Raw genomic sequence first — 21789 nt, 5'->3', positions numbered from 1 at the left:
GCAGTGAAATGGTCGAAAATGGAAACATTGGAAACAAATATGGAAAGATAACAAATTTTCTGACTACGATGTGAATAGAAGAGAAATATTATTGCTTTATTCTGTTATACTTAAAGACAAATTAGAGAATTTTAATAAAAGCAATGACATAAAAACTAAATCCGTATATAACATCAAATGGCAAAAAAAATTCTACAAACCATTATCCATGTAGATAATACAGATATACAAGGTGCGTATACAAATAATCTTTCGATTAAAAACAGGCTTTTTTTTCATAGACACAACTCGATATAAGTTAGCACACTCGAGCACAGTTTTCTACAATTATATAGAACGCAATATACATATAAATATTTTTATTGGCTAAAATATATCATATAAATAATGTAATAAATTAAAAAAAATTTTTTTTTAATTAAACAAAATGTTGGTGTAAAAACATATAATAAGTACATGTTCGAAATTCTATAAAAATATTACAATTGTATTTTTTTATTAAATATTTTCAACTCTTGCTTCGAATAAATTCAAAGTGTGTCGATTTATATCGAAGTGTCTGTGAGTTGTTTCTTATAAGAAAGGCAGCTATATACTATTATAACATGTATATATAAAAATTTTTGCGTTGCAATAAACGCTAGAAAATTTTATTAAAAACCGCAAAGATAACTCCGCCTACATCAAAGAATGGCATATATCAGAATAGCTGTAAAGTTATACATATAGAAGAATCAATTGCTAATTTACACACAATACACATATTCTATTAAAGTTCGCACTTTTTGAGAACAATTTAGAATTCTTTTTTTCTCGTACACACTTTTACCATTTTATAGAATGTAACATTCTTACTTAACTATATAATAAATATATTTTCTTTGTATATAAACAGTCATTTTTGTCGTTTTCACGAAAATGAAACAAATAGAACAGATAGGATTTTTTATTCAATTGGACTAGCATTATTGGTAAATGATTATGTTAAAGTTAGTGCTCAACAAACAACATATATTTGTTATACATTTCGCCTCGATATGCATCGTAATGACTAATTATTTTTTATGAACCCTTGTCGCGTATAGTATACACGATAGTAAAGCGTTTTACTTCGCCAAAGCGAATATGAGTTGTCAAACTTTAGAAGATATACTCCCTGCAAACATAATAATATTAAATATCTTTAGTAAAATATGCATGCGCACACGTGCGATTAATAAATTAATAATAAAATTTTTTATGCTCTTACCTCGCCTGGATATTGATGACTTCCAGCATAAATCTCCTCTTGAGAGTCTCTTCTGTATACCTTTGATATACAAAATTCTATTATTAATATAAAGCTTGTATAATTTAAATTAGATCGATATAATTTTATATGTACAGACTAAAATATAGATAGTATTTGAGTGCTTACAGGTATTATAACGCTTATAGGTGGAGGCGTTGATTTACGTTTAGGTCGTATGTTGCCATTTACTGATCCGCTTTCCAGATCTTCTCGTGGTTCATACTCTTCCTCATCTTCGTCTTCCTCGGTTTCGCTTATATACACAGATACTTGATTTGTCTCTGGTTTCGACCATTCAAAATAAACCCCAAAACCAATGTCATAACCATCCGTGGCAAATTCCCAAAACAGGCATGTACCATCTTCATGCGTTGGTACTCGTACCGTAACAATTTCGCCATGATCAACTTTGATAACCGCATCGCCGGTTTCCCTTCTGATAGTCTGTTTAAATTCTTCCACGCCTTCTCTCGTCCACATTTCTGCAGGACTGATAGGCGGCCAGTCTTCTATCTCGTCTGAATCATCGTCATTCATATTTTCATTCGTGTCATTTTTAGCGTTGTCATCATCATTATCACCATCGGTTTTGCACATCATATTTTCCAATTGAATGTTATTTGTCTCCTTTTCTTCTTCTTCGTCTTCCTCCTCGTTTTGGTCCTCAATAACTAGCTGATTCTGGTGAAGTTGTTGCATATATTGATGATAATGCTGCTCTTGTAATTGTCTGATTAAAACACCCTGCTGTTCTGGATTACCAGGATACTGTTGCTCTGCATATACTTTAAACTGATAATATGTTTGCTGGTTTAAAGCGTTTTGAATTTGTCTTCTCTGAGTTTCCTCTTTCAGTTTTTCTTCTTCTTGCTTCTTTCTTTCTTCTTCTAGCTTTTTAAGCTTTTTTTCCTCTTCTAGTTTATTGGCTTCCTCTTCTCTTCTAAGCCGTTGTTTTTCTTCAAAATTCCTTTTTTGTGCTTCAACTACAGTTCTGAATAAAGGACAAAGTTTGTCCAGCAATACTATAAATCCTTCCATTGCTTGCTCTTTTGATATATCTCCTAAATTTTGCCATGCTAAACGTCTATCTTTTCCAATCATGTCCAAAACGCCTAATGGTGGTGCATTTTCAGCTGTACATTTTCCATGCATTACTTGTTGAGTAAATGCAACTAATTTCAGTTTATCCTCATATGAAAGATGAACAGCTTTGCCTTCTTTCTCTAAATAAAATTAATATTTCTGTAAATGTCTTGCTAAAAATTATAGCTTAAATATAATTGAAAAAAAGATCTGCAAATCTGGTAATATCGTATTTTTAATTTACTAAAGAATTTATAAATAACATTTAAAATAAAACTTTAATTTATTTTCTTTATCCTTTTTGTGAACGCCAGTATAAAGGTGCATATAAAAAATTGTGATAAAAAAAAATGGAAATAATTTCCAATAGAATAGTTTTATTTAATGCGATTTAAATGAATATGATCTTACTTTCCATAACGACGAGGTAGCCGAGATAGCGCGTAAGTGAATCACGTCCTTACCTTTGTAGAAGTTAAGTGCGAGCTTGTAGAGTTCTCGCGTCTCGAAACCCCAGAGCCGCGGCTCGCAGCTTTTCATTAAGTCTACGTCGTTGTCGTTGCTTTTACGTGCCATCTCCTCATTGTTTTCTGTCGCTGAAACATTCAGATTACTGATCCGGTCGCCAAGTACGGACACGTCCTCTTCACCAACAGTCGCCATTTGTCTTAGCGTTCGACCGGTTTGACGTCTATTAAAGATTGTGTAACTCCTCCGTTGGCTAACTCTGTTAGCCTCGTTGTTCTTATTTTTTTTTTATCTATTACCTGACATCCAAGAACAATCACTAAACAACTGTTGTGGCATTATTTCGCGAACGACATGATAATGATAATAGAAATTTATAAGCGCAAACGCAATAAAGACATGTATGTACTATCGCAAGGTTTGATGACTTGACCCATAGACTCCATAGAGTAAGAGAAAGGAGACTCAACTCGATGTTTCGATGGCGTTTGAGTCGAAAAGCCAAGAGCACACATATACTGCTCCGTGGACCTAATCTTTATATTTTTCAGTATCTATGGTTTAACCCACCGATGTGAGAGAAGGTGTATTTTGTTAATCTTACATAAGTATCAAGTACTTCATCGTTGTAAGACGAGAAAAATAATGCAAATATGTCGATGGTGATTAGTTATAATTTTATATTACGTGCATACACCCACACACACATAATGGCAGATAATATTAAATTTGAATCGTACAACAGCTATCTACTACGTCTCGGTTAATTGGACTATTATACATATTTTAACTTTTATGATTTGTTGCGATTTAACATTTGCTGCTTTTTATTTACGTCAAAGATCAGATAATTCTCACATGCAAATTTCGGGGCTTGATAAATCGTAGGAAAAAAAGTGACCACACCTCGAGGTCCATTGGCAGTTTCTTCGATTAACATAGCTCGAGATATATACGTATTCTTTTATTTTTCTTACAATATCGTTTATCGATAATATATTGCTTCATAACTGTGCTTTGTCATTAATTCAGGTGGCATCAATTAAAGTACACGATGACTCAAAACGATCCCAGAATTCCAAATTTGCAGGACACTGTTACTCCTTTTAGCAGACAATTGTGTGGAATATATAAGAGGTAATTTGCTGAATTGATTAACCTTGTTTGTCCGATTTACTTGCCATTAACTCATTGACCTTTAATAAAGAGATAAAGAGATGATAACTTTTTTTTTTTATATTGCAGAAGCTACGCTCATGTAACTATCAGAGACAGAATGCCCGTGATATTAACAAAAATTGTCGACACATTGTGTCAGAATAAAAGCAAAATTATTGCTACATATGGTCCGGTAATTATAAAATACATATTCAAAAGAATTTGTGTGTGAGTGTATGTATATGTAGAAGTTAATTTGATTTTACTATTTTGGCCTCTAATATATACTATTAAATTATACAGGATGCAGAAGAAGATATCAAAGAGATCATAGGATTTATAAGTCAACTGAAAAATGAAATAGTTACTAATAAAGCTCTAAAGCCATTGCGTTTAAACACTACAGTTATCAATGACGCAGAAGAGTGGAATAAATATTTAGAAGACAGAACGTCCATCGAAGCTAACATCCCCACGTGGTTTAATACGCGATGGTTGTACTGTGAAACCTACATGTATCGTGTATTAGCTCAAGAAATTAGATTGACGTAAGTTTCGATATACTGAACGTAACAGAAATTTCTTTACAAAAATTTAAATATCTTTTTACAATCCTAGGAATACCATGCACAGTTATGATCCATTTGAATATTAAAAGCAAAATGAATTTATTAATTCCATTGACTCTATAGAGCTAATTACTGTGTATATAAAAGATATAATATGTAACAAGGAATACAATATAGAGAACTCAAAGAATGACTTCCTGAAACTTTTGGAATTGAGTTTGTGGGGCAACAGGTTAAACTATTTCTACTGAATTTTAATATGTCTATCTTTCATATATTGCATTATAAATAATTTTTATTTTTCCAGATATGATCTGTCTGCAACTTCTGGCTCCTCTTGTAGTAAAACTGGTAATCCACTCACGATAGTAGAGCATTTAAAGAAAAATATACTAGTAAACGATTGGGAGATCGTGTGGGACACTGTGAATAAAAAGATGAAAGAAAACGATGATATTCATATAGTGCTTGATAATGCAGGATATGAGCTTTTTACTGATCTATGTTTAGCAGCTTTCTTGGTTACTATTGCACCTACAACTAAAATAACGTTTCATGCAAAATTATATCCATGGTATGTGAGTGATACTACTGTTCGTGATTTTCAATGGACGTTGGATTACATGACTAAACTTAACGATCATCCAAATATACAATTATTGGGTACAATGTTTACAAATCTAACGGATCGTCAAGTTTGGTGTATTAAGGTATTTCTCATTTTTTTAAGTTATTGAAATAATTACGTCAAATTTGTGTAAAATAAATATAATTAAAATTATCTTCATTAAATAGGACGAGCCATATTGGACAGGACCATATGATTTTAGGCGAATAATTGATAAAGGAAAAAATATATATGCTGAATTTGCTGATGCTAAATTAGTAATATTTAAGGGTGATTTAAATTATAGAAAACTTCTAGGTGATGTAAATTATCCATATGATACAAGCTTCGCAACTGCGTTAAAAACCTTTCAACCTACGAATATTTTGAGTTTGCGCACTATGAAATCTGACATTTGTATTGGATTATCAACTAATATAGCTAAACTCTTTATAGAAGATTATATGAAATTGACAGCCGGAGAGTATGGTCTTATCGAAGCAGCTATGTTTAAAATATAAAGTACTAGATCTTGTAAAACAAAAGTACCTTTAAATTGTGATAATCATTGCATAATAAATAATTGCACTGTACAAATATACAAAGTTACATAGTACATAATTTGTACATGTACGAAAAATGTTCAAAAAAAAAAAAAAAAAATATATATATATATATATATATATATATATATATATATATATATATATATATATATATTATATAAAACCGATATTCGTATTAAAAAAATCTTAAAATACTTAATTTCTTTTAACATATTCATATTTATTTCGTATTATGTATATTATTTGATTCATTATTTCCTGTACATATTTCTATATATATTTTTATGTATATATATATATATATATATATATATATATATATATATATATATATATAAAATTATATCATCTAATTACAAATAATCTCTAGTACTTCGTAATTTTTATCTACACAAAGCATCATGAAAGAAATAGCTGTTTTACCAAGTGGCAATAGAGCTTGTTTAAAGGATTTTATAACTAAATATAATTTTTCTGTGTTAATAAATTCACACAAAACTTCGATTAAAATTCTTTCAATCACTTGTAAATATATCTATTATACTGTAATAAAGATTAATAATATTAATTGTAACATAATAATTACAATCGCTAATGAATAAAGTAATAATAGTTATAGTACATCGATTACGATTACTATTCCGTGCGATTACTCGTACTTTATTTTTAACAAAGAATAAAAATTTAAAAACAAAAAGAAATTTTTAATAATACTTTTTTATTCATATTTGATAAGCGCCTATTTTTCAAGTGATATATCCATATTCTTGCTATCTTTATATTTTATTATATTATGAATAATTATATCGGCAATCTAAGAAATTATATGAATAAAGAAAAATATTTAAACTTATGTTACAATTAATATTTTTATACAAATTAATAGAATACTTCATATTTTATTTTTATAAATTTCAAAAAAATACTTTAAACAAATAATTTTTGAAATTGAAAAACGGGAAGGTAATATTTTTATTAAAAAATAAATATGTCTGATTCTATGCTTCTGCGAATTAATAAATATTCCCATTATTTCTTAAAGGACATTAACAAGTTCCAACAACGAAATGTTGATTTTGTTATTATATTTAATAATCTCAAGACAAGATGCTTAACATTATACATAGACTAATCTATATGTTCAACTATCAATTTACGATAAAATCATCACTTATCTAAAAAATTTAGTATAAGAAAAAACATTGGTAATCAACAATAATAAATAATTTATCACTTTTTCATTTTATATCTGACAATGAGTACTGTACTGCCACATGGTAATACTATTAATACAATTTATATATATTTATATATATGTATATATTTTTATATATATACATATATATATATAGCAGAAGACATTGCAACAATGTAATGGTCTGTATGAAAAGTGAATATGTCTATAGAAGTAGTCGTGCAGAGAATTTTTTTACAAAAAGTTATGAATTAAATGATTATCAGAAATGTGGCACTTCGCGTAAAATCGCACGAGGTCAGCCATGTGTAAAATCGATACCTATCAATATTATCTACATAATGAGCAAAATAATCAAGTTTTAAAAATAAATTTTTAATTTTTATATAAAAAAAAAAAATTTTTAATGCATGTGTAGATAGATTATACTTAAAATATTAAAAGAAAAAATGCTATCTAATCTAAATGACTCGCGAATGTAATGCGAAGTTCTAGATGATATAAACAAAGAGGCACATGTATATGTATATGTATACTATGTGTTAAAAATTAAGATTTAAAGGAATATATGTACATACTTTTATGTTCCACATAATTATGGCTAAGAACATATAATCCAAACTTCCTCAACACTATTATGCCCGTTATTTATTTTGTGGCATCCCGCACAGTATCCTGTTTTATATTCATGAACAAATATTTCAAAAATACAATGGACAAGCAAGAACGTATACTTTAATATAATGTAATCCTTCTTTCCCAAATGTAATAGTGCTATCTAGCACAAGGCATACATTCACGCTTCTTATCATATCTCATAATATTTAAATATTCATTATACAGCTATCAAATATGTATTAAATAACAACAAAAATGAATAAAATGTCTTGTAAATTTGTCTATGTAGTCGAATATGGATTATTTGGTCTGAATGTAATAAGGATCGTATCTATATTTTCATAATTGCCACAACTAAGAGATAAAATCATTAAGTTCATTATTCACATTAGTATAAGAATAATAATATTGTATAATACATAATAGAATTTAATAGTAGAAAACTATTCCGCGTCCACGAAATTTAAGAGTTAGTAACTGTTACTTGGTGAATGCAGCAAATACAGCCCAAAGTACCGGGTTCGCGTTACGTTTAGCAGCTTCCGTTTCAAAATCGAGGTCTAATAATGTCCGTACTCTTCGCATTGCTACTTCGTAATCATCGTCTGATAAAGGCGCAAATGCATTTTCTAGTACATCAGCTGCATGAGCTAAAATAACTAATGCCAATGTTCGTCTATCCATGCGAGCAGCGTCATTCACCCAACGGCCTAGTACAGCCTCTTGGATCTGGAAGACAGACCGTAACATAGCCATTGTTCTATTCATAGATTATGTAACTCAACATCAATATTCTTTCAGTAAAATGTGCATGTATTATTTTCATTTCATATTAACTTTATTTCTTTATTTTTAGCTGTGTAGGTATATATACAGCTACTGTTGAACATTAAATTAAAAAGCAATTAATAAAAAAAAAATATCGAAATATCTAATATTATTATAAATTATAAAATTTAAATAGAATACACGTGTATATGTATTTATGATTATATTATCTCCCTACATGCTCTGTAATCAATGTAGGATATTAAAGCATGTGAAAAGATAAGACATTATTTCCGTAGATAATAAAGTTATATTACATTAGTGTCGTCGAAATAAATTTCAAAACCGAGATATATTTTGTAAGGGTGCAAAATAAGTCATTTAATCACAACTTATTGTTAAAAAACGTTTTGTTTTTTAATTTTAAAAACTGCTTATTTTTGAAAAAACGGTATAATCTAATAAATTTGGATTTTATTTATATTGATCTAATATTCAATCTTAAATTCTCAAATTTACGTTATCTATCAATAATTTAAAATATTCTCAAGAAATGCTGAAATAATAAAATAAAATAATTAAATTACCTTTTTCACAAGACGACTTTTAGCAAGGTTGTCGGTAAGAGGATGAGTCGTCATATCAAATAGTAAGAAATTTTGTTTCTCTGTAGTTAAAACGCCTTTCTCAACAAGATTCTTTGCTAATCGTTCTCTCACATTTTTCAACTGATACCTTAATTTCAGGGGATTCCATGTTTCTCCTGCAACCAAACAAGAAATTTTTTAATTAATTATCTTGTACATAAAGTACATGGAGTACACCAATAAAGAGACAAACCACTGAGGTACTCTATCCAACTCTGCACCGTTTCGGGCGGATCTGTGTCCTTTAAATGTTTCAAAGCTTCGTCCAACAATACGTCACCTGTAGGTGCGTCATTTTTCAACAGAAGCTTTCTGGCTAACAGGCTCTTCTTACGCATGCCAGCCTTCTCTAGCTCTACTCTACCTCGAAAAGCGAGCTCTGCTAAGATACATCCTCTTAACCCACTACTTATGCAATCGTTCCAGAAAGACGTGTACCCCTGAAAAACAAAAAGACAGCGTCAAATGGCAATCGCTCCAGGGAACTCCTAGAGAATAAGGAATGTCTAAAATCGTAAATAAACCTCTTTATCCTTAAGACCAAGCAACAGGACTTCCTCCATGAGAGTGAGACGCGTCTCCTTGTCAGAGTCATCGTCGATGGTGGGATTGCAGTTGAGATCCTTCTGGGAGAGGCTGTCCGAGTCTGGGCTTTGCCCAGACAGCTTGTCGTTGTGGACGAGGTCGGTGCTGGAGCCATCCTGGCCGTGGCCGCTGCCGCCACCGCCGGCGGTGCCGCTGCCGCTGTTCACCACGCGTCGTCGCTGCACCAGCCCGTCACCGCGATTCATTATGCGAGCAGATACCACGATAGGTCACCAACTAGAGAGTACGTCGGCGTGTTCCCGTGGGGGAAGGGGAGGGGGAGGAGAGGAGAGGATGACACTACCTCGGCGATCACCTCGGCGTTGACGCTAGATCTAAGCGGATAATGTCAGTTACTAGAGAAGGCCGACGCGGGCGTCCATCGTGCGGTAAACACTGTGCCGTTGACGTTTACTCCAAAGCGACATATCTCATCCAAGATGGCCAGGCCCTCTCTCTCTTTCTCTCTCTCTCTCTCTCGTTGACCTCGTCCGGCACACGCGATTATTCGCGACGAGCCGAATTGAAGTAGCAACTAACGCCCGGGCGCGACGCGACGCGACGCGACGCGACCACGACGGGAAGAGCGAACGACGAGCGAGAAATGCACGTTCGTGGGATCACTTATTCACGCTCGCTTAAGCCTGCTTGCTATCACGACCGCGTTCAACGTGTCACTTGATACACTACGAGAAACGATAAGTCTGCGAAACGTCGACGCGAGATCGCGAAACAGAGCCGAGAACTTAGTAATAAATGCTCCAGCGACAGTATTATTCGTGCCACGCAGAGGCGGCAGAGACAGAAAAACGAAAAAGACGAATGTATATGTCGTACTCGCGACAACAACCACGAATCAGCGAGCGAAGCAGGTCGCCACTGTCGACAGAGATCAAGAGAACCTTTATATCAACGCGCCAATAATCAGATGGTCACTCGGGAGACCTTAGTGGTACATCTAAATAATAAATCAGACTTATCCTATATAAAAAAGAAATAATGTAATGTAAATTTTTAATACGCAATGCATCAAAAATTTCCCGTCCCACTTAAACAGACTGCGGACTGTCGGTTGTACATACTTATAATATTTTCTTTAAATACAACCGGTGTGGGTAAAAATTTTTGATGCATTCTGCATCAAGATAGTGAATAGTGAATATCACTGAATAGTAAAATTAAATTAATTAAAATAACGCTAAATAATTAATTTAATTTACAATTTTTTATTTTTCTCACGCATTCAAAGATTCTAGTGCTAAGCACAATTAAATTTCGCCTTTGTCATTAGAAAAGAAGTAACAGTTCACTACGCTATAAACATTACACAAAATAATTCACTTTCGGGTATATAAAATTTGTTTTGTTCCAATTATTGTTCACAATAAAAAAAAGTAAAACTATTTTTTTTTTATATTGATTATGCAGTATTATAATACATATGTATAAATTATATGATTTTTTATTTACATTCTTTCAGATTGATTATCGAGACTCGTTACGCTATTGCGAAATAACGGAATTATCCTTTGTCCGCTGCGTTCTAACGTGTAAGACTCGAACGGGAAAAAATTAGGAACCAAAACAGGTAAGTGAGTTTTCACTCCGAAAATGGGTAATCCATTGCGCTCGTTGTTCTCGATTATGGCGAAGCAATAAGCCAGTTGATACGTGCTCGTAATATCGGCAAAATCATGAATTATTTTAGTGTCGCACATCTTTAAAGGATTTAATTTACAAGTAACAATTTTCGATATATCGAGATTTTGAAGAAATAATATACCTGAAAAAGAAAAAAAATTTATTTCAAACTGTCATTATTAAATCAGTAACTATTATGTTAAATATGGACTTACCATGTTTTGACTCGATAAAATGCTTGTACCTTGCGACGAATAAGTGAAAGAATGCCTGGCAAACGGAGTAAAATACAGCGTGTGGTTTTGTGTCACCGTCAGTATATACCGAATCTTCTTGCAAAGTGATATATTTATGTATCCATAGCGTCAAGTTGGACATTGTCATTTTCACTAATCTGAAAGAGCATGTTATAATATTAGATACATTATTTTTTAAGCCACATAAAATTATCAAAGCTAATGCTAATTACCTGGGAGGGATAAACGAACCAGTGGCGTGCAAACTAGAAATATAGCAAACAGCTGTTTGCCGAAGAACCGGCGCGACATTAGGATCGGTTACTTTATGCCACAACCAATTTGTGAACGTTTCCGCGATTATAGGTCTTAAACTGCAAATGTAGAATATGATATATTGCACGCATTGACTGGCGTGCGTAGGTAATATTACGGTTTCAAATGCGCGAAGAATTTCAAAATATAATGCTTTCAGATTCTCTATCTGAAGAACGCCATTTGCGAAACAAAACTCGTGCATGTATTTAATGAGTAATTCCATACACGAATCTAGTGTACGTTCAGTTGGATGAACAGTTTTTCTTTTGTCTGTGTCATCATTCATTTTGGTCTCATCATCATTATCAGTTGTTCCATTAATACAATCGTCAATTATATCGTCTTCCTCGTCACTATCTGCTTCTTCTCGCGGTATATTGACATCTAATATCATTAACCTAAAACAAATTAATAAATTATTTATTATTTCTTCTTTTCTTAATAAAGTAAAATATTTTAATTTTATATTAACATAATTAAGTCTTTTTTTTTTATTTTGCTAAAAGACTTACCTATTAATAATAAAGATTAGAATATTGGATCTCAGTTGAGGTGCATAATTTACAATTTGTAATAATGCAAACATATAAACTTCATGTGTATAAGTTCCATGTATAATATATGGAAATTGTGATACAAGAGCCTGTAATATGACTTTGTCTGACCTAATGATGAATAATATATATATAATAAGATATAATACTAAAAAGAAATTAATTTATGCAATTATATTTCTATATCTTACATTGGGACTACTTCTAAAATTTTGTGCAATATGTCATGTATGTGATTTAGCCTTTCAAGGTCTTCTTGTTTGATCTGTCCAGCTTCATGTTCAGCATTATTATCTTCTACTAAAAATAAATAATATAATAAGTCTGTTAGTTCTAATAAAATATTTAAAATGTTACATTTTAATATAATGTTTACCTGGTTTAAACAGTTCAACTAGACGTTTTATTACAACATTTATATAAAGAGTTTGCATACACACTAAATCTTGCAAAACAGATTTATAAGTTGAAACTACTTCTGGTGATCTATTTGTCCATTCAATATGAAGAAGTGCTTGAACAAATAATTCAAATCTAATATCTAACAAGGATATACATTGCCTTGTTTCTGTTAAAAATTCTGTTAAATCGCTATCCTGCAAAAATTAAAAGAACATTTTAATGCACCTTACATCATAATGTGCAAATAATTAATACTATCACTCAATTTCACAATGTCACAATCAAGAATTATATTAATTACGAGTTAAAAATTAGGTAGTACAAGTTATTTCACAAGCTAGAAATTAAACAAATCAAAGATTACGCGTCAATAGCTCACTCAAAAAAAAAAAAAATTTTATTGTTACCTTTACAGCACCTTCTTTCAATGAATGTATAAGCTTTTCATATTCTTTAATCCCATCACCTTTTGCAAGATTATATAATATATTTTTAATATCTTTTGGAAGCTTGAAATATACTTTGTTGGGCTGTTTAACGAACTGTGCTCTAACTCCGCCAGCTTTCAGTATAGACGACACGCTGCTGACTCTCGAAGATACCACGGACATCTGTCAAATAGAAACATTTTTTTAATTTTCTCGAGAATGATTAACAGCGAGTTTATCTCGCAATACGATACTTTAAATGTAAACGGCAAGGAAGTTTTCAGACAGAATAAATAAAATGTAACGTAGTATCACGAAATGGCAGATAGAGCGACGAGACGAAAGGTTACATGTGCGTAAAGGCGAACTGAATTAGGACACTTACTTTGACGAGTATTACTTTTAATCTATACGGTGTACACCCTTATCGGCAATTGCCAAACGTACGTTTTTCTTTTCGATACGTATTTTATTGCACGTGTAACGTCCGGAACCTCGATCACCATACGATCACAGCCACATGCAGCCACATGTGCCGCCGAGAGGCCCTCGAGAGAGTAGACGGATGTGGCCATAGACAAAGAGGATCAGATAGAGTGAAAGCTGACCGTGTGTAGGCACTCCCGGCCTATTTCCCCTGGCTCGCCGCCAAGTTTAACCACCGAGTGGGGACCGAGAGGCGAATGACTAGAAATGGCACCGTCGTCTGTCGCGCTCACTCACGCGCAGCTTCCTTGTCACTCTTACGTCTATACATTAGAGCTATACTATAGCCCAAATAGATCGAAAGAGGTTAGAAAGATCGATGAATTTGCGGCGACGGTAGCGCCGAAAGCATTTAGTAAACGGAATTTTTCGGAACTACCAAAATCGAGGATGACATATATATATCAGCATCGATTTTGGTAGTTCTGGAAATATCCGTCTACCAAATGCTCCCAGCGCTACCGTCGCAGCAATTTAAAAAAGCGCGCTACTAACATAGGGATTGCGGATAAATTTGACTCAAGGTGTCTCTTGTTGTTCCCGTTCGACGTAAGACGGCTGCGACGACCCGGCGACGAAGCAATTGTTCCGTTTCAACGACAACAAATAACAACGAAGAGAGAAGCTTGTGCCACATCAGACACTGATAGAAGCACAAAAATTTGGAAAAACAAAAGAAGAGAGAAGCGTGGTTCTCAAGTGAGAGAGAGCGAGAAACGTACTCGCCTGTGTATAGGTACGATAAAATCCATTTGTTGCATTGTCTGGTCATACGTGTTTAACGTTCTTCCCGTAGGTCACCAGTTGAACGGCCCGACGGCCTACGTAAATAATGATGGAGCCCAACAGTGCGGGAATGTCCGTGGGGGTAGCCTGTCCCGTATGCACCCTGCACTTACACGAGGGTATCAGCCTGCAGGAGCATCTGCAGGTTCATACAAAACATCAGTTTATCGATGCTTTCGTGAAAGTCAGCGCCTCCTCGTTTCAAAGCCAGCAGCAGCAGCAAACTTTACCAGCATCGACGGCAGCGGCGAAAGAAGAAAAAGAGGATACATTAATAGCTTTAATGAAAAAAAAATTATTAATAAGACATGTATGCGACATGCAAGGAGCAAGTTCGAGCTCTTACAAAGACCGCTCAAAAGTAATCGCGACGAAAGAACGTAAAGGACGCGAGATTTCTCGCGTAACATATGTGTTTTAATAAAGTAATATATGTAACATATATGTAACATATGTGTTTTAATAAAGATGTGGTGCAGATATTAATTGCCATTTAATTTATCATTAATTTTCAACATTAAAAATACTTTACAAGTTAGGTTTTAAAATAAAGTTCAGAATAAAGTCAATCAAAAAATTGTATACAACCTGGGAATGTGGGACACTTTAATCAGATTAAAAATGACATAAAACAGTAAAATTTTAACATTATTGTTCGTAGGTTGTAAACTGGTCAATTGACCACATATGCAAAGTATAAATAAAATTATATTATTTGTTCAATCGTTTCCTTCGTCTCTTGTAGCGAAAACTTACCGTTTCTTTTACGAATATTATTTTTATATTTTTTATACATACATAATACTATTTTTATTTTATTTTATTTTTTATTATATACAGATTACTATGAAAGTTTTTTCTCAAGAAAGGAATTTTAACCGAAAATTATCAAGGTGTTATTTTTTCAATAATAAATTTATATTGATTATTTTATTAGTAATTTTTTTATCAGAATTTTAGTACTTATGACAAAATACCTCCAGTTAACCATTGTTTTCTTAGTTTATCTTGTATGAGATTGCGATTCAGCTTTTTTGAATCATTCATGAACTTTTCTATAGCATCTACGCGAGCAGGATCTACTCGCGGTATAACATACAATGTACCATTCTCGTGTAAATACGTATTATTTAAATCGTCTGGGTTTGGCAATTTATCAGGTAACTTTATGGGAACGATTTTTACCAAATGCTTCACTGTCCAGAGCATGGCACATATCTCTGGTATGTTTTTTACAATCACTGGAGTATTTGAATGGTTCTGTAAGGCGAGATTAAACAAATAAAGAATTTATCAAAAATTATTTTTTACACTTTACATCTATCACTTTGGTTACCTTATTTATAAAACCTAAATTTTCGAGCGTCTTTTTTTCCCACCAAGAATTACCTGCAAAAGGCTTCACCCTTGTTACTAATAACAATTTGCTTGGTTTGAATGATGGATCAACATGATCTGGATGTCTACAAATACATTATTAAATATTTAAAAATAGCAATTGCAACCTTACTAATCACAAGTTGTTTTAATCCTTTCAACATTAAAAAATGTAAGTTTGTCTTGTAAAAAAAAAAAAATTATAGCTCAACATCAATCATAGTAATTTTTTTATTGCAAATATATTGCTATTTTTTTTTTTTTTTGTATAATTTATGAACAGTCTGAAATTATGAAAAGTCTTTGAAAGGATGAAAACATAATATAATACGATCACGTATACCTTGGATAATATGTAACTCCTTCATATCTTACTCCTTTCAAATTTTTATTTTCAGCATTCCATTTAATATCTCTTTTAGTAAAAGAAGAATGACAAATGTATTTTACTCTCCGTAGGAAAAACACATTCAAGGGAAAGCCTTTATATAACGCATCATTGTGCCGTTATTAAGCCACGGTAGATTCTGCGTTTTCTTCGAGATAGAGCTACAGCAATCGGCAGTGGATTCCGGCGACGAAGTTTGTTGGTGAATGGTCAAACACGTTGACCAAAACTGATTTTAATTATACAAACAATTTGCAGCGTTGTGAATCGGCGGATAATTAATCGTTTCGTTGTATAATGTTGTAAAATTTCTCGTAAATATAAAGCTCGTGAAATAAATCTTTAAATTTAATACGTTTATTAATTAAGATACTGAACTCTCTTTCAATAAAAAATTTATTTACTTTATTTATTGAACATATATAAACGTTAATTTTTATCCAAAAGGTGATTGTTGAACTATGTGAAAACATATTTTAATTAATATTATTTAATAAAAAAAAATCCCATTTATTATTTTTTTATTAATAAATAGAAATATTTTAAAACTTTAAATTTATTAAACATTTAACCTAGTTATTTACTTTTTATACGATATAAATTTAATCGTTCAACGTCCATCGAGTATTTTGAAAAAATATTCCACCTGTAAAGATGTAACACCAATTAATTATGTAGGAGAAGCAGATCGCAGATGTAACTAAGGTTTTAATTACCTCCAGTATGCCGTCTTCCGTCAAATCAGAACAATGCACAGCATTTTGCACTTTCGTTTTCCCATACTTTGCTCTAAGCGTATCTGACTTGTCGCGAAATTTCCTGTATCAAATGAGCATGTCAGTAACGCGAGACAAAGCAATTAAAATTGTTCACACTTACCGGATCCATTGGGCCACATAAATCTCGGAAATTAGCAACAATATTAAGGTTCTCGTCTTTGTGGGTCACTTCCATAACAATGCATGGGCCAGATTGTAATTCTGTTACCATTGCCTGCAGCAGCAAGTATTTATAAAAACTTATTTTTAGCTCGGAAATAATTATTTACAAAATAATATATATACAAAAACAAATGGGACTTACAGTATATTCAGCAAGAACACCTTTATATATTTCCAAAAATTCTTCGCAATTAATTGGATTAATATAAAATTGCTGCACAGCGGTAATCGCAAACCCTGCCTTCTGAATGTCGTTGATAATAGCGCCTGAAATAAATATGAAATTACCAAAAAGAAATATGTAATATAAAGTTTAGAGGTCACTCTTCAGTAATTATTATTTTACAAAGTATACGTTAGAACTTTAAATATAATTTGTATTAATTTACCAACAAGTTTTTCTTGTACAGCATGTGGCTTGACGATACAACAGGTGCAGTTTTGCAGAGTTGCGGTGTTTCTTAAATTTTTACTTTTACTTTTCGAGTTACGAAAGAAATATTGTGATTCCTGAAAACAATGAATAGGATTATTATGACATAATAAATGCCCTTTGATTAACTACTATTAAAATATGTACTTTTATTGCTGTTTCAGGGTCTTTGGATCCATAAACAGCATTATAAATCTCATCTTTTTCATAGAGAGTTCTTAATGAAGATGCTGTTGTTAAACATGCTTTTTTAATGTCTTCTGAGCCTGCCAGTTCTTGCCATCTCACTATACCATTTCCACCTAGTAATTCTAAAGCAACAACAGGGCCAGATATAAAATAATTTATAACAAACCTAGAAATAAACTTTTATAGCTACAATATTAAAAATTTAATTAAAAAAAAAAAAAATGTTTAAAGTTAAAAAAATTAACTTACTCCTTGTCAATAACATCTTTTGCAAAACCACACTCTTCAATATTATTTACAGTTAGCATTGTCATTTTTATATTTGTAATACGAAAATCATAATTTGTAATATCTTTCAATATTTCACCCATGTAGTCAATAACCCCTGGTTTCAAAAGTACAAAAACTCTGTAACAATAAAATAACATTAATTAATTAAAAAATTTTAATATCAAAGAAGTGATTATAAATATAAGTAAATATAAATATAATTATAATATAAAGTAATTTGTTTACTTTTGTAATTGCATTTCTAATTTGGTTTTGGTGTAAGCATCTGCATAACCTGTAATTTTAATGCATCTTGAAAATATTGTTATTACACCACCAACATAAAAGTCTTTAGCCATAATGCCTTCACATGTTGTTCTTCTCAAAAAAGTTTTCTTTGTTTTTAAGTCAAACTGAAACATAGTACATATAATTTTAATCATACATAATATGTATATGAAAGTTATTTTAAAGATAATTTGCTCATTTAAATTAAAGCTACATCCATATAATTTCTTAACTCTAAAACTTTGAATTTTTCATTATTAAAAAAAAAATGTTAAGGCCTTGAATTGTGTGACTCTGAATTAACTTGTTAGTGCTAATTTGCTTTAACTTGAACATACCAATTCGACAGTATTATCAAATGGATAATAATACACATAAAACTTCTTCAACATACAAGCAATCTTGTCATACCACTCAGCTTCAAATGCATATCTATTACTGCAATCTGTAGACATCTCTTTCTCTTGTTCTGTATATTTTACCAATAACTAATTTGTGAAAAATGTCAAAAATCTATCACGTAGAAATTGTCGATTTTCGGATCTTTCCAACATTTCCTCAAGAAAATATCACAATCTAAAAGTTGAGACGTCACGGCAGTATTAATTCCGATACCTAATAAATCGAGAGAGATTAGAAAGATCCATGTATTTGCGACGGAAGCGCCAGGAGTGTTTGGTAAGCGGAGTTTATCAAAACTACCAAAATCGATGATGACATATATATATATCAGCATCGATTTTGGTAGTTTCGGAAATATCCGTCTACCAAATGCTCCCGGCGCTAACGTCGCCGCAAATACATCGATCTTTCTAACCTCTATCGATGTATTTTAAAATTAAAATAATTATTTAAATAAAAGGTGGGCACTCTACTAGCTTTAATAAAATCGAATTAAAGTCTAAAAATTAACTTAGACCATTCAAAATCATTAACTTTAAGAAATTTTTATTTTAATTTATAAAACATACATGTCACTTACAAGTTAAATTATTAATATTTTCCGTAAACTTACAAGCTTCAAACTTTGTGGGACAAAAGTAGAATAAAGAAACTGTAATGGAATGCCAACAAGACTCTTGAGAAAGCAGCAGAAATCCCCCTCACCAAGTATAGATCACAGTAAAAATTCTGCGGCATTCCAGATACTCCAATCACAAAATAACTAAAATATATATTTTAGAGTTAAAAAACTTATTAAAATGTAATGTGAGCACTCTACTACACATAAATAAACCAAATTTAAATCAGAAATTTATCATAAAAACCTGAAAATAGTTTATTTAACAATATTTGAATTTTTAACCTACAACACATACCTGTCACTTTTTAAAAGTTTTATAAAAAATAATTCCCGACGATGTACAAACTTGGTACTGTTTGTGGAGCAAGAAGAAGTTTCAAATTATATAAAAAATCCAACGGGACCCTTCAGGAATCAGCAGAAATCTTTTCTCAAGCTGTAGAAGCACAGTGAAACTTCTGAGACCCTCGCAGCACTCAAATCACCATAAAACTGAAAAATAAATTTATTTACAGTTAAAAGAAATATTAAATTGTATTTATAAAACTCTACTACACTTAACAAAACCAAATTTAAATCAAAAATTACACTTGAATGCCTGAAAATAATTTATTTAAAAGTCACTCTAATTTTAACCTATAACACGTACCTGTCACTTTTCAAACCCTTAATAAAAATAGTTCACGTCGTTGTACAGGCTTGGCACTTTCTGGGCAGCAAGAAGGAGCTTCAAAATTGATAAAAAATCCAACGGGACCGCCGCGGAAGCAGCAGAACTTTCTTGACAATGTGTAGAAGCACAGGAAAACTTTTCTGACCCTCACAACTCTCCAGTCACCAGCAAACTGAAATATAAATTTATTTACAGTTAAGAGAAATATTAAATTGTAATTAAAACACTCTAATACATTGAATAAAACAGAATTTAAGTTAAAAATTGAACTTGAATGGCTGAAAATAATTTATTCAAGAGTCACTCTACTTTTAACCTATAACACGTACCTGTCACTTTTCAAACTCTTATAAAAAATAGTTCCCGTTGATGTAGAGCCTTGTACCTCTTTGGGCAGCAAAAGGAAAGTTTAAATTTGATAAAAAATCCAACGGGACACTCGAGGAGAACGCAGAACTATTTTCACAAGCTGTAGAAGTGCAGTGAAACATCTGTGACCCTCGCAGAACACCACTCACCAAGAATCTGAAATAAAAAAATATTTACAGTTAACAGAATAATTCAATTGTATTTAGAACACTCTACTACACTTAAATAAACCGAATTTTAGTCTAAAATTTAACTTAGAAGCCTGAACTCACTCTGCAAAGTGTTAGTGCTATCTGGAGTACTGGGTAAGTCGAGGATTTTTCTCTTGCACCAGGAATGGTCAGAGGGACTTCTGCAGCTTCCCCGGGTCTCCGAACGGTTTCCTTGGTTAGTTTTCGTCGCGATCCTTTCGTCCCCAAAGCGCCAAACCTGTAAATAAAGCAGAAGTATTTTTAAATTAAAACTAAAAATCTCATAAGTGACACTTTGAGGTTAAAGTTATATTTTGACTATTTTCTCACTTTTTAATTAACTGAGGCTCTCGGGCAATCTAAAATCGGTCCCTCACAATGGAGGAGAGTATTCTAATTAAATTCTAATGCATGACATACCTGAATTCACTCTGCAAAGTGTCAGTGCTATCTGGAGTACTGGGTAAGTCGAGGATTTTTCTCTTGCACCAGGAATGGTCAGAGAGACTTCTGCGGCTTCCCCGGAACTCCGGATGGTCTCGTTGGTTAGCTGCCGTCACGTATCTTTTGCCTATAAAGTTTAAAGCCTGTAAAACAAATAGAAATATTTGTTTTTCTGACTTTAAACTTTAATCAATAACACATACCTGTCACTTTTAAAACTTTTATAAAAATTAGTTTCCGTTGATGCACAGTCTTGGCACTTTGTGGGAATTAAAAGACGGTTTAAATTTGTTAAAAATCCAACCGGACACTCGAGGAAACAGTTGATCTCCCACAAACGAATAAAATAAGCATAAAATATTTTGCGTAAAATATTCACCAATGGAGACACAGCATTAATACTGGCATTCATGAAACGACTCGATTAATAAAATAATGTAAAAATACTTAATAAATAACATTAAATTGTTGTAAATTAACGAGCAAAATACGATTAAGTATAAAAACTTATAAATAACGCAAAAAACAAATGTAAAATGTCACTCGAATAATTTCAACCAATAGGAACACAGCATTAGTACTGACATTTATGAAACGACTTGATTAATAAAATATTGTAAAAATACTTAATAAATAACATTAAATTGTTGTAAATTAACGAGCAAAATACGATTAAGTATAAAAACTTATAAATAACGCAAAAAACAAATGTAAAATGTCACTCGAATAATTTCAACCAATAGGAACACAGCATTAGTACTGACATTTATGAAACGACTTGATTAATAAAATATTG

The 21789-nt window shown here is 31.9% G+C and overlaps 6 protein-coding genes and 1 long non-coding RNA gene across 9 annotated transcripts; 1 reads left to right on the top strand and 6 right to left on the bottom strand.

The window, feature by feature from the left end:
* Positions 1 to 75: 75 nt before the first annotated feature.
* LOC139102762 (Golgi resident protein GCP60) lies at positions 76 to 3259 on the bottom strand. The gene is made up of 4 exons (XM_070656892.1): positions 2839 to 3259; positions 1418 to 2514; positions 1250 to 1309; positions 76 to 1156 (listed from the first exon to the last, which is right to left on the bottom strand). The coding sequence occupies exons 1-4, from the start codon at positions 3035 to 3037 to the stop codon at positions 1052 to 1054; spliced, it is 1461 nt and encodes a 486-aa protein (XP_070512993.1). The 5' UTR covers positions 3038 to 3259; the 3' UTR covers positions 76 to 1051.
* Positions 3260 to 3393: 134 nt separating this feature from the next.
* On the top strand, positions 3394 to 5849 carry LOC139102763 (damage-control phosphatase ARMT1-like). The gene is given in 7 exon segments (XM_070656893.1): positions 3394 to 3504; positions 3875 to 3979; positions 4088 to 4193; positions 4304 to 4548; positions 4619 to 4801; positions 4877 to 5279; positions 5365 to 5849. Coding segments are annotated over 7 exon segments (1392 nt in total). The 5' UTR covers positions 3394 to 3487; the 3' UTR covers positions 5698 to 5849.
* A 1796-nt stretch (positions 5850 to 7645) lies between these two features.
* On the bottom strand, positions 7646 to 10405 carry Sau (Golgi phosphoprotein 3 homolog sauron). Its single transcript, XM_070656899.1, has 4 exons — positions 9495 to 10405; positions 9164 to 9410; positions 8911 to 9086; positions 7646 to 8284 (listed from the first exon to the last, which is right to left on the bottom strand). The coding sequence occupies exons 1-4, from the start codon at positions 9759 to 9761 to the stop codon at positions 8036 to 8038; spliced, it is 939 nt and encodes a 312-aa protein (XP_070513000.1). The 5' UTR covers positions 9762 to 10405; the 3' UTR covers positions 7646 to 8035.
* Positions 10406 to 10891: 486 nt separating this feature from the next.
* On the bottom strand, positions 10892 to 13818 carry Tif-ia (RNA polymerase I-specific transcription initiation factor RRN3 homolog Tif-IA). Of its 2 annotated transcripts, none has more exons than XM_070656891.1 (8): positions 13520 to 13818; positions 13114 to 13317; positions 12681 to 12900; positions 12496 to 12601; positions 12263 to 12415; positions 11666 to 12148; positions 11412 to 11590; positions 10892 to 11338 (listed from the first exon to the last, which is right to left on the bottom strand). In XM_070656891.1, exons 2-8 carry the CDS (start codon positions 13315 to 13317, stop codon positions 11022 to 11024), a joined length of 1662 nt encoding a protein of 553 aa, XP_070512992.1. In that variant the 5' UTR covers positions 13520 to 13818; the 3' UTR covers positions 10892 to 11021. The 2 variants fall into 2 exon arrangements, with proteins under 2 accessions (XP_070512992.1, XP_070512991.1); XM_070656890.1 differs by having other exon boundaries at positions 12496 to 12604; positions 13520 to 13811.
* A 1073-nt stretch (positions 13819 to 14891) lies between these two features.
* LOC139102813 (large ribosomal subunit protein uL30m-like) lies at positions 14892 to 16290 on the bottom strand (the record flags this gene model as incomplete). The annotated part of the gene is made up of 3 exons (XM_070656955.1): positions 14892 to 15666; positions 15743 to 15869; positions 16127 to 16290. Coding segments are annotated over 3 exons (588 nt in total), but the record flags the coding sequence as incomplete, so codon positions are not given.
* A 259-nt stretch (positions 16291 to 16549) lies between these two features.
* On the bottom strand, positions 16550 to 18919 carry LOC139102507 (nucleoside diphosphate kinase homolog 7-like). 2 transcript variants are annotated; one of them, XM_070656437.1, is made up of 9 exons: positions 18631 to 18918; positions 18251 to 18417; positions 17984 to 18142; positions 17693 to 17900; positions 17502 to 17622; positions 17255 to 17379; positions 17051 to 17164; positions 16888 to 16990; positions 16550 to 16817 (listed from the first exon to the last, which is right to left on the bottom strand). In XM_070656437.1, exons 1-8 carry the CDS (start codon positions 18745 to 18747, stop codon positions 16961 to 16963), a joined length of 1041 nt encoding a protein of 346 aa, XP_070512538.1. In that variant the 5' UTR covers positions 18748 to 18918; the 3' UTR covers positions 16550 to 16817; positions 16888 to 16960. The 2 variants fall into 2 exon arrangements, with proteins under 2 accessions (XP_070512538.1, XP_070512537.1); XM_070656436.1 differs by lacking the exons at positions 16550 to 16817; positions 16888 to 16990 and having other exon boundaries at positions 16999 to 17164; positions 18631 to 18919.
* A 354-nt stretch (positions 18920 to 19273) lies between these two features.
* On the bottom strand, positions 19274 to 20508 carry LOC139102649 (uncharacterized). Its single transcript, XR_011545739.1, has 4 exons — positions 20319 to 20508; positions 19966 to 20161; positions 19612 to 19808; positions 19274 to 19457 (listed from the first exon to the last, which is right to left on the bottom strand). It is a non-coding gene; the product is annotated as an uncharacterized lncRNA (long non-coding RNA).
* Between the last annotated feature and the right edge of the window lie 1281 nt (positions 20509 to 21789).

Source organism: Cardiocondyla obscurior, linkage group LG05, assembly GCF_019399895.1.
Source record: "Cardiocondyla obscurior isolate alpha-2009 linkage group LG05, Cobs3.1, whole genome shotgun sequence".
Taxonomy (NCBI): domain Eukaryota; kingdom Metazoa; phylum Arthropoda; class Insecta; order Hymenoptera; family Formicidae; genus Cardiocondyla; species Cardiocondyla obscurior.
Note: the sequence above shows the minus strand (reverse complement) of the source record. Positions and strands in the feature narration are given on the sequence as shown.